This window comes from Antedon bifida, chromosome 5, assembly GCF_963402885.1.
Source record: "Antedon bifida chromosome 5, ecAntBifi1.1, whole genome shotgun sequence".
Taxonomy (NCBI): domain Eukaryota; kingdom Metazoa; phylum Echinodermata; class Crinoidea; order Comatulida; family Antedonidae; genus Antedon; species Antedon bifida.
In genome coordinates this window covers 25,169,971-25,182,463 of record NC_136230.1, presented here as the reverse complement: position 1 = coordinate 25,182,463, position 12,493 = coordinate 25,169,971, and the positions used below count along the sequence as shown (strand labels likewise).

Genomic DNA, 12,493 nt, shown 5'->3' with positions numbered 1-12,493 from the left:
TGCCCCTGCCTGCCTGAAATCAAATCTGCTTGTCAACGTTAGTTCCTGTAGATGTTGGCCAGGTTCACCCTGCATATTTGACTACACCGCTTAGTCGACACACTGCTACATACCCAACTTTCAAGCATAAGCTAAATTCATGCTTTAGATAACTGTTGCGCTCTGCCTACAATATCAAAGTTTATGTGACAAAGAAATGCTATGTGCCCATATATGATACATGTCATATCACTACCACATTTGGGCATAACATTTTTTTTGTCAAACTTGTTTGATAGTGTAGACAGAGCTTAAGTTTCAATACATTATACCATATAGGATAAGATAGAATCATACCTGTAAACGAATAACCGCCTTCATCATATTGGCAAGCTTTTTCGACATTTCCGACTGGCACAGTCTGTCCTTAGCAGTTCTACATTGTAGGCTTCGAACACGGTTGCAAAGAGACGCAAGCTGCGGGTGCAGCTTCTCTAGATCAAACGCATTACCGATGCCTCGTTGCAGCTCTTCAAGTTTTTCTAGAATGTGAATGAAGTCCAGAAATACCATACCATTTGTACTCCAGTCTTGGATGAAACTGCAGCGATCATCAAACGAAAGTTCACTCAAAAACTCTTTTAAGTATGAGTACTTTTCTGTTGATTAATAAACAGAGTATATCAATACAACTTAAATATTGTACAACAATATCTATTGTACAAATTATGTATTGTACACATTATACAGGTATAACGTAAAACTTATCTATTGTACAACATATATATTGTAAACATTATATAAAGTAAAACTTATTTTACAACTTATATATTGTACACAATATATAAAGTAAAGCTTATTGTACAACTTAAATATAATGTACACATTATATAAAGAAAGATGTATCTCTTGTACAACTTATATATTGTACACAATATATAAAGTGAAACTTATTGTACAACTTATATAATGTACACATTATATAAAGTAAAACTTATCTCTTGTACAACTTATATATTGTACACATTATATAAAGTAAAACGTATCTACTGTACAACTTATAAATTGGACACACATTATATAAATAAACTTATCTCTTGTACAACTTATATATTGTACACATTATATAAAGTAAAACTTATCTACTGTACAACTTATATTGTACACATTATATAAAGTAAACTTATTTATTGTACAACTTATATATTGTACACATTATATAAAGTAAAACTTATCTACTGTACAACTTATATATTGTACACAATATATAAAGTAAACTTATCTACTGTACAACTTATAAATTGGACACACATTATATAAAGTAAACTTATCTACTGTACAACTTATATATTGTACACACATTATATAAAGTAAACTTATCTCTTGTACAACTTATATATTGTACACATTATATAAAGTGAAACGTATCTATTGTATTGTATTATATATTGTACACATTATAAAAACAAAACATATCGATTGTACAACTTTTTGAATAGGTTCATGCCAAAAAGCATTATAAACAATTTCTTTTTAATGAATAATATGCATAATTACAATTACGAGCTGGTCGCTACTAGTTACAGCCAAAGCATAAATAATCAACATTAATATTAAATGAATGAAGTAGGTTTCATTCGAGGATTTCATTAATAAAACATTCAATTGAACTTTATTTAACCACAGACGCCCAGATCAACACATGGTTGTTCTTCCCTGGGGTCGTGCACACACAAAAATACAAATACAATTTCAACAATGTTTTAACAATATTATGTACAGTATATAAATATATATTTAAATATGAAGGGTTCTGCTCATTTTTTGGCTGTTTTACTTTATCGTTTTGATTTAGCCTTTTGCTTATTTTATTTTGTATCTCCATTGAGATCCAGCCACTGATACCCACAGCATTGTCATTATTTTCAGTAATTTGCCTTTGGATTTAAATATATATTTAAAAGTATAGCCTTACCATTAATGAAGGAATCTGCAGCTAGTTCACGTAAAACTATCTTATGGCACTCGTTCCAAACACCAGCCTTCAACAAATGGTATGCCTGGTCACTGTGGCGCCCTTCATATTTTGCTCGTAATGACTACAGAACAAGACAAAAATAATGTTAAAGGTTAAAGACCCATTCCCTACAAACCATTAAACCAGGTCATTCCTGGTCTTATTTTATGGTAAATTATGATAAAAAGAGAGAAACAATGCACTACCTAAGTAGCTCGCATCGAATGTCCTCTCGTGAACAGTTTTTAGGCTTGACCTAGCTAGGCATAGTTTTGTAGGCCTAGCTGGTAACAGCAGTAACGTACGAACATCATACGCTAGTTATAGGCCTTGCCTGAAGTTGTCTAGTTGCTTCATTAATTGTCTTTCCGTGTTCAAAAATTCAAAATGGGGAAAACCTGGTATCAATCTACGAACCAGAATAAATAAATATATAAATAAAGGTAAACAATATTGTTTGAATATTGCATTTATATTTTATACCTTTGCTTCATGTATCCATTTTGCTGGTATTTGTAGCTCTTCAAGTAAAAATGTTTCTTTATTGCAAGTTTCTTCGGTTCGTTTTAAGCTGCACTGACGACACAACAACTTTTTCACAGATAATTCACGTCTATGAATATAAAAATTGGTTAATTTTTATTTTTTTCAATAAATCTTTATATTTATGTGTTCTGCCACAAGCATGGTGTGTGATACGTAATCAACCAATCAAATGGCAAGGATATTTCTTTCAATAAATTGTTATACTTATGCATTCTAGCAGCCATCTTTGTGTTCAATACGTACCGTTTATTGTTTGGAATATGTAAAAGAACAAAGACAGCCCAGTGCCACAGTCCTAGTGCTTCTAATTGAGCAGCATAGCTTGTGTGTAACGTACACATTGCCTGTTCTGATATGTGTGAGTAGTGTAGAGCCTCCAATACTTGGGATAAATGCCAACTGTAATGAACAACAAATAGATAAACAGGTTTTGAGAATTAAAGATAGTTGACATATCATATTTCAATGTACAGCATACATCATTAGTAAAGGTTTGCAGTCATGTCAATTCTTGTAGTGGAGCTGTAGCTTGGTGGTTAACATGCTTGCCTTTCAATCCCATGGTCCGGGGTTCAATCCTGACCTAGTGCCAGGTTTGTAACTCACGACCCTTTCAATTCCACTACCTAAGCCTCAAATGAGACTTGTTATGAGATAAATTATTAAATAGTTTGTTGAAAATACATTGATTATCAGATGTACTGCAAATGCTAGAGCAATGCTAGACAAGATATTTATGGAAGAGGTGTGGAGCAAGCCAAACCAGCATTAGTCAATCCCCAAATTTCACATAGGTGGATTGAATATCTAGTATATATCTATAATATATCGAAAATAATATAAATATCCGTCTGTCTATCTAACATTCAGAATTAAAGCAATCATGTGTACGTTTGTCCAAAATTTGATGATATTCTCGTAACAAAAAAATTTAGATTATGAGGGGTGCAGTACGAACAGAGGATCCCACAGTAAAAAAAGGCTATGTACAAAATTTAAATTCTAACTCTTCAAAACTTGCTTGGTATTGTAAACAAGGCCAACAGCCATAAGTCGCGTGCTAAAACGCATAGTGATACCGGACCGGACATAGTGAACTATAGTAAATAAATATAGTAATAAATGAGGGCTCTACAATAATAAGTTCCTCTTAGTATCCTAACATAAACTCACCTCAACCTATAGTCCATAGGGTAGCATGTGTGTGTAGTTGGCGCTAGTGTACTGTCCAATCGGTGCGATTTTATACTATAGATTTTTAATAAATGATAACACGTGTCTGTCACATCGTCTTCACAATCCTCGGTCTCATCAACTACAAATGATTTTTCGTCTTCAATGTACGAGGGGCGTGGGGGATTGCAGTAGTGTCCAAGGTCACTCTTGCCCTGCAAAAAAGTATAGTATAGAGCTTAAGGATTACACATACATACAGTACACCCCTTTTTTTAGATACTGTACTCTTCTGGGACACCCCCCTCTTTTGGGACACCCCCTTTCTGGGACACACCCCTCTTTTGTGACACCCATCCTCTGGGACAGCCCTTTTTTTGGGAAACCTCTCTTCTGGGAGACCCCTCCTCTTTTGGGACACCCATCTTCTGGGACACCCCATTTTTTGGGACACCCCTCTTTTGAGACACCCATTTAGCATAAGTATACATCCCTTAATGGGTTTACACTGTATATTAAACCTCTTAATACACTTTTTTACAGCAAAAAAACCATTTACCATAGCTCCTTTTTCATATTCTGACAACGCTTCTGATATAGATGCAGTAGGTGGACAAAAATACCTACAATAAAAAATAACAGGTATGTCAACTTTCAACTTGTTTTTACTTGAAAACAACATCCAAAAATACAATATAAAATATTAGTAACTATACATCTTTCAAATTGCTTAGCTAAACTCTGGAGTTTACACACAGCGGGGCACAGACCTTCTTCAAGCTTAACTGGAAACTGAGGAAATAGGATTAGGCCCTCCACGGACACACATCAGCTAAGTACATCGGGAGACGATCCCTATTTTTTTCAAATAGTGTACCAAGTCTTTAAATTGCACTATATGTACATTGGACCAACAGCTTTACATCCCATCCGAAAGGTCGAGGCAATGAGAGTAAAGCATCTTGCCTAAGGATGCAATTAGTATGGTACAGATAGCCTCAACCCCATGCCTATCACATATTATTCCAATATTATCATTACACGATCACTCTACGGTATATACAGAACCTGCTGCTATTCCCAGATGGTCTCCCACCAGAACACAACCGGCCCCAAAGTTGCTTAACTTCCGTAATCTGACGAGAACCAGTGTATCAATGCAGTAGTTGACCAAAACAGTTTACAAATATCTTTTATTCAAGTGATTTATTTACATCTGTTCTGTTTATTGGGAAAAATTATATTATTAGGGCTTTAACGTACCAAAGGTGAATAGCTAATGCTCTTTTCCAGTCCATCTCCTCACAAGTGTTTATGTTACCAATTGATGAAGGCCATACAAGTTGACCACCTAGAAGAGCATACACGCACAGATGTTCTTTACTGATGTAACAGTCGGCCTGTAAGTAGTGAAATAAAATCAATTACTTATACCCAATTCACACATTTTAAACCTCTGTCTACACTATCATTGTATCAAACTATTTTTGACAAAAAAAATGTGATGCCCAAATATGGTAGTGATATGCCCAAATATGGTAGTGATATAACATCATCATGTCTATATATTGACACTCACATTTTTTTGTCACATAAAGTTTGATAGTGTAGACAGAGCTAAAGGCCTAAACAAAGATTGTGCTTATAATTCATTCAGAAAGAGCTAAAATCATTCATATACCCATAAAACACATACAGTATAAGCAAAACATAAATTTAAAAAATCTATCCACTCTGGAAAATATGTTTCTATTATCTCTAAAGCCTACAGTAGTCTAGACTATCAAACAAGTTTGGTAAAAAAAGTGCGAGTGCCCATATAAGATATGGGCATAATCATGTCCATATATGGGCACATCACATTTTTAATTACAAATATCTATCCACTCTGAAAAAAGGTTTCTATTATCTCTAAAGCCTAGCCTAGAATATCAAACTAGTTTGACAAAAAAAAGTATGAGTGCCCAAATATGGTAGTGTCCATATATGGGCACATCACCTAGGTTTGATAACAAAGTGATATCACAACTGGATAAATAAATAAAGGTAAAAGCAGAAACATAAAGACTGTTGTATTGGGCTACAAGCACCATCATCAATGCCAAGTAGGGATCTGTGTGTTTTCACCTTTCTTAATAGCATCAACAGTCACGATCGTACAACAAATGAATGAAAAACCAAACTATACTACACTACCTTTACTTGTTTCCAATATAGAAGTTGTTCTGTAATCAACTGCCTGGTCCTTTCACATCCCTCTGCTTGTGATGTCAACATTGCTAGCCTAGGCTCACCAGAATCCAGAGCCAGCTTGCTAGCCTCTGCAACCAGACCACCACTTAATAAGGATAGGACACCTCGCACATTGCCATTTTCCTAGAATTATATTCAAACAAATTTGAATCAGAATTGGATGCGATTCTTTTGGTAAGCATGCTATATATTGGCAAATTGATTTTTGAATGCTTAATATTATTAGTACTGTTTGATAATTACTGGCTACTGCTTACTTGATATTTATAATCTTGGACTTCTTTCATAACTTGATCAGTAACTGATGATGTCAACCATTGTGTCAAAGCCTGCCTTCTGGCCTTCTGCCTTGCATACTCATCAGATGTGAAGCCTGCAAAACGAGCAACATAGATCAACAATACAGTATGACCTTTGAACCCTGACCCACCCCCTAACATGTAGATCCTATAGCTAAAGCTGTAGTAGTAATGTTTTGTTTACATATATAGCTAGAAACCTATAAACATACAAACTTTTACAAAATCCACAGAAAACAAAATACAGTGCACTAGTTATGTATTAAATAACTAAAAATAACAGAAATTCACAGGAATTTAAAATCAGGTTATGTGAAGTATATGCCCTACTGTACAAAATCTTGTTGGTAAAATTTGTATTACCTATTCTTTTCTAGTTTAAAGTAAAGAATAATGTACAGCACTGACAATTCCATGTGCAATTAAAAAAAAAACAAAAAACATATCAATGTATCTCGACAATAAAATAAATAAATTATAACATGCACCCTACCTTCTTCATTATCCTCATCATTTGGTAAGTGGCCCCAGAGGGCGACGCACAGGTCCCACACCCTTTTGGTATGTTTCAATTCTGCAGTATCTTTAGACAGGTTGTTGCGTACATCCTCTCCGGAAACTGTTGAATATTCATGAAGTGTTGTGACACCAGGTCGAGGGGCAAATACTGGACATGTTGAATTATTCGTGGAACAGACACTGTTGTTGAGTTGTACTGATAGAGACCTTTCATGTAATTCCTGTAATAAATAAGCATACAATTTGATAGGCGGTTGATAGTTACAATCTGATCTTTCAGGCTTTCAAATTTGTCTAATACCCTTTTCACATCTGCAAAATGTAACAACTTGTAACAAGTTGTAACCAGGTTTGCTTAGTGTGAACACAATTTTGTGGAAAATGTCACGAGATTTCACAGAGGAACACATTGGTGAGAGGCCTGTTTTTGTTCCGAGTTCTTACTGCGCGCACGTTTATTTTTCCTGGCATTAAACTGACCAATCATAGTAATCAAATACCATGCAACTACGCTTTCCCGGGAATGCATCTATGAAAACGTGCAATAAATCGGGAGATCAAACCTGGTTACACGTTGTAACAATTTATGCAGATGTGAAAAGGGTATTATATTTTCGTTTATGTATGTGCAAGTTTTATGCCACAATAGCAATTTTCTGAAAAGCAGTTTGCATATATTTAGTTTGAAATGGGAAGAAAACATATCCACAAACATGTAAAATAAATGATTTTATGACAGCTATTCCCTGGAACAAGATGGCAAGTTAAGTTATAAGCACCAACATTATTTTTTCCAATATTGCTACTGCTTATTTAAGCATGGTTACCACTAGGGATGCAAGCGCGATGCAAGTAATTTGACCAATCAATGTAAAGAATGACGATCATTCATGTCATGGTTGGTCAAATTACTTGCGTTGTGCTTACGTCTTTGCGTTGCCTCCTAGTGTGAACCAAGCTTTATTATCTTTTATAAGTTAATTTAAACTATGTAAATACATACCATAACATTATCATTTGGTTTTAAATGTTCTCCAACATGAAGCTGTTCGATTGTGACTTGAAACGGTGAAGACTTTGTTCGTGGCTGCTCTGACATGGAAGGCAGAAAACCAAACCCAACTGGTTCTACTTTAACTGTAGAGAAAATCAATTTATAATGTGAGGCCGTGTGGAGCAGTTTGTTGGACGTTGGATTACTGATCATGAGATCACCCAACATTTTAATATTATTTTTTTTATTTTAACTCAATATTTGATCAACGATTAGTCTAAAGCTCTGTATAAACTATCTATCTTTTAGTGACAAAAAAATGTGATGTACCCATATAAGGACATGATGATGTCATATCACTATCATATTTGAGCATATCACTACCATATTTGGGCACATCACACTTTACAGTTACTCTTACCTTCATCTTTCTGACCTAACGGCATCCCTGCATGAACCAGCTTCCAATTTGGACCAAAACTTGCCCTGAATGACCGGCCCATCATGAGCGATGCATCTGAACAGTAATGTGACTTGCCGTTGACAACAGACTCTTTCAATGGGACAAGCATTGGTTGCCGTCTTGCCCCCACAACCCTAGGCCCTTTATCATCTGGTTGATAGCTGTTAGGAAGACGCAAGGATTGTGGGAGGGGCGGCAACAATGGCTGAACTGGGTATTTTGAAGTAGCAAAAAGGCCTGTTAAGAAGGTTAAATAAGTAAAATATAATTATAACTTTACATAGATATATTTATATTTTAATAACAGTTATTTCTACTAATAAGAGCAAAATACAGAGTAGCCTTTGCATTTGTTCAAATAAACTTTCCTGCACAAGATTAATAATTTAACATACCTGGAATAAAAGACTCTCGTTTGTAGCTTTCCTCTTTTACGCCATCGTGAATGAATTTAGCCGGACTTGACGGTGGCATGGGTCGAATTTTTCTTGAACGAAATTCAAAGCCTAAAATATTACAAACAAAAAAACATCAAATAAGCATATTAAGCAGACTATTTTGTTTTTGTTATTTGTACATACTATATTATTTCATAATCAACATTTCCTTACCTGTATTATTAACATCAATTGACTGTTCCATTTTAGGCAGGGGTGAGTGCAAAAAGAGGCTATTTGTCTTGGATGAAATAGGTTTTGGAATATCTAGACATAGAAATGAAAGAATATATAAAAAATACAACAATTTTTTTTTTTTTCATACGCATCCAACAGCGAGTAACTAACAATTTTATAATTTATCATGTTTATAAACTAAGTCTCATTTGAGGCTTGGGGAATTGAAAGAGTCTGACACTAGGTCAGGATTGAACTCTGGACCTTGGGATTGGAAGGAAATATGTTAACCACCAAGCTACAGTTAAGCTGCACACAGGTAACTAAACAAATGTTCTGCAAAGTATAGAAAGAAGAAAATGATAATTATATAAAAAATTATAAAATGATTATTTTAGGACTGTCTCCACCCACCATATCCATTGACACCATTCTGCATGCCAGGTCCTGAACTGTCTTCCTCATCCATAGCAAAAAAGGAAGCCTTCATCACTTGCATTCTATGAGTACTAATGCCCAACGTCTTGGCTAGGTCAGAGGTCGTCACAGGTTCAAAATTCTCTTCCATTTTTTCTTCAGCTTCAGTGCGAGGTACTGTAAGAATTTGAGAAAATATTTTACACTAATTTTAAAATGTGATTTTTTTATGTTCCGAAATTTAGAATCTATCCAAAACAAAATGTACTATACTGTATATGTTTTTCTATCTTACTTTAATATCTTTTAGCTATTTAAAGTGGGTTACGTTCTTCTCAGGATATAAGTTATAGTTGCAAGTTTTACATTCTTTTTCTTGTAATTAATTATTTTTTTCTTTATAATCTTTATAATCTGTATGTTTTGCTATTTCATCATATAGATACTGTAATCAAGTACCTGTATCACTCTTTATAATCTGTATTTTTTTGCTATTTCATCATATAGATACTGTAATTAAATACCTGTATCACTCTTTATAATCTGTATGTTTGGCTATGATTTGATTATTCATTTTTGTATTAGTCTCTAATTGTATTGTAATTTTTTGTTTTTTATTTTTTATAATGTATTATTGAAATATAAGATTGAAAAACAAAATGTGTTAATTGAGTTTGAATTGCGTTAGATAGATGAAATATTAGTTTTAGAATTTAAAAAAAACTTACCACTAAAAAGTTGGCGGTCATTTGTAAGGTCATCACCACCTAGACCCCTAAAATATCCATTGCTCCCCTGGAATGGCACGTCCATGTCCTGATCAATAGGCATCTCTTCCTCCTCGACAGCCTGTTGTCCATTAAGAGCTGGCTGTTGACTGGTCTGTTGTTTAGGCTGCTGTTTGAGTGGTACACTCCTCTTAGCAAACTTTAGAAAACAAATAATACAGTTTAAAGATATATTATCCCCATGAAAAAAATAGTTTTTTCAAATGTTTTTGTTGAATATGCCATTTTGACATCACATAGGAGTTATTTATTTTAACCATGGAGGTTTGAGAGATCTCTTTTTATTTTTTTCCTCCATGCTTTAACAAAAAATTAGATCGAAAACAAACTGAAAAAACTGTACTTAACAGTCAAATTGACTAGAAGTCAATGGGTTTTTGGTTGAATTTTATTTTGTCTTTTTATAAGTGATTAATTTAATTATTTCTTTTAGTTTTTTTTCTATGGAAGTGATTAACATTATTAAAACTGCTAAATGGTCTTTTTTATTAATCTTAATTTTTCATGTTTTTGGGGGACAGTACATTAAGTTGAACCCCTGTTAAAGGGATACCTTCGAGATCCAACATAATATAATATGAAGTTCAGTCAAAGTCAAAGCTTTTGAGGACCATAAAATATATATTGTATTAATTACATGCTAAATTTACCTGTTTTGTTGCTGGTTTTTTTGGAATTGTTTTTAATTTCTTTTGATCCTTCACAGTAGCTGTACTGTCCTCTTCCTCATCACTGTCTGACAATCCATACTTCGAAAAATGTTGTACCTATCACAAAAAAATGATTCATTTTATTATTTATAAAAATAGTTAAACAATTTTTGTTGAATATGCCATGTTATAAAATAATAATAATTTATTTGACCAAAAATTTTATCCCAAAAAAATTCTTTACCTAAAAAACCCCCTAATTTAAGGGGAAGAAAGTCAACCGGAAGTCCTTTGTCTGACAATGGGTTTTTAGTTAGATTTAACCATTTATTTAGTCTTTTTCATCAGTGGAAGTTAAGGCCACAGACAAGCGATAACGGTAATAAAAATATAGAATCTATTTGATTTCTTACGACCATTTACACACAACGTTGAGCGGACGGCAGTTTCCATTAAGGATAGATACATATTTTCCATGTGGGACAAGCTACGCGGTTTCTGCTTACCGTTACTGCTCTTCTGTTTAAATTGGCCTTTATTGAGAAATTACAGCAGTGAGACAGCAAATTTTGAAACAAAAGAAATTTTCCCTATGGTTAGAATGGGCAGTATTATTATTATTATCAACTATTGGATAATATATTACCTGAAATACCCAGGAACCTGTATCAGGTCTGTATTCTATAAACTTGGCTCCTAGTTTGAATGTGGCCTTTTCCAACTTCTCTTCAAAGCCAATAGCTACGAGCCTCTCAGGATCCTGAAAAATATTTATTTTATTTATTAAGAGAGGAGTTGGGGGCATAATTTGAGTATTATTATTAGCTCAACTTTCAAAATCAATAAAAAGGTCATGCTCAGATACTGTGATTGGTCAGTTAAATACTAGGACAAAGCACATATGCGTAGTACAAACTCAGAACAGGCATCTTACTTTTCGCAGGTGTGAAAAGGATAAGTCTCATTTGAGGCTTAGAGAGGAAAATAGAAATGGCTAAATACCAGAGCAAAGCACATATGCGCAGTACAAACTTGAGTTATTTTTTGCAGATGTGAAAAGGGTATAATTCTCATTCGAGACTTAGGGAATGGAGTAGAAACAGTTGACAGTAAGTTACAACTCTGGCATTAGGTCAGGATTGAACCCTGTGAAGAATATTAACTACCAAGCAACAGCTTTACTGTTTTGAAATAATAACCAATATCTAGGCTTACATATTTTGTTGTGGCCTGTACGTTTAATGATAATTAAATGGTTTTGCCCATAAAGAAACACTACATTTAAAAATATTCCCAATATTCTTATTTCAAAATGTAACATATACAAACTTCTATTACATTAATTGGTTGCCTTGTTGTCTTGTCAGTAGGCCAGGTGCGATCAAGCGTAACTTCTGCCTTTTTATTTAATTCCTCTCCCACAGGTGGTTTTTTGGTGTCATCAGGGTAGATAACAATCTCCTTACGGCGAAAATGAACTAAAGAGTAAAAAGATGGTGAAGCTTTGGTTATATATATATCAGCACCATGGCGGTTATATATTGAATAATTAATTTTTTTCCTCTATATACAAATTTTTTTTTATTTGTTATTTATTTATAACCTCTTCAGTCAAAGACTGGTCTCCCAGAGGGCCCAGTTATGATTAGTGGCTGTGTGTGTACTACTAGTACACCGGGGTATCCCCTACTCGTCTCGAAAGATGAGCTAGATGTGTACACTGGACCTATGGATTATAGTCCTTATCCGAGAAGACTTGTTCTACCACCAGAGAGCGAGTG

The 12,493-nt window shown here is 34.1% G+C and overlaps 1 protein-coding gene across 1 annotated transcript in view; it reads right to left on the bottom strand.

The window, feature by feature from the left end:
- The window catches only part of LOC144843632 (nuclear pore complex protein Nup98-Nup96-like), a 43,060-nt gene that overhangs the window by 2,507 nt on the left and 28,060 nt on the right, over window positions 1-12,493 (bottom strand). The window contains exons 18-36 of the mRNA XM_078700505.1: window positions 12,051-12,190; window positions 11,359-11,472; window positions 10,713-10,829; window positions 10,003-10,201; window positions 9,272-9,451; window positions 8,855-8,947; window positions 8,639-8,749; window positions 8,202-8,480; window positions 7,790-7,923; window positions 6,761-7,007; window positions 6,226-6,341; window positions 5,912-6,091; window positions 4,979-5,115; window positions 4,275-4,338; window positions 3,716-3,930; window positions 2,786-2,941; window positions 2,480-2,609; window positions 1,955-2,078; window positions 337-638 (exon numbers count right to left, since the gene is read on the bottom strand). Of these exons, the coding sequence (XP_078556631.1) occupies window positions 337-638; window positions 1,955-2,078; window positions 2,480-2,609; window positions 2,786-2,941; window positions 3,716-3,930; window positions 4,275-4,338; window positions 4,979-5,115; window positions 5,912-6,091; window positions 6,226-6,341; window positions 6,761-7,007; window positions 7,790-7,923; window positions 8,202-8,480; window positions 8,639-8,749; window positions 8,855-8,947; window positions 9,272-9,451; window positions 10,003-10,201; window positions 10,713-10,829; window positions 11,359-11,472; window positions 12,051-12,190 (3,038 nt within the window). The remainder of the gene's footprint in view (window positions 1-336; window positions 639-1,954; window positions 2,079-2,479; window positions 2,610-2,785; window positions 2,942-3,715; window positions 3,931-4,274; window positions 4,339-4,978; window positions 5,116-5,911; window positions 6,092-6,225; window positions 6,342-6,760; window positions 7,008-7,789; window positions 7,924-8,201; window positions 8,481-8,638; window positions 8,750-8,854; window positions 8,948-9,271; window positions 9,452-10,002; window positions 10,202-10,712; window positions 10,830-11,358; window positions 11,473-12,050; window positions 12,191-12,493) is intronic.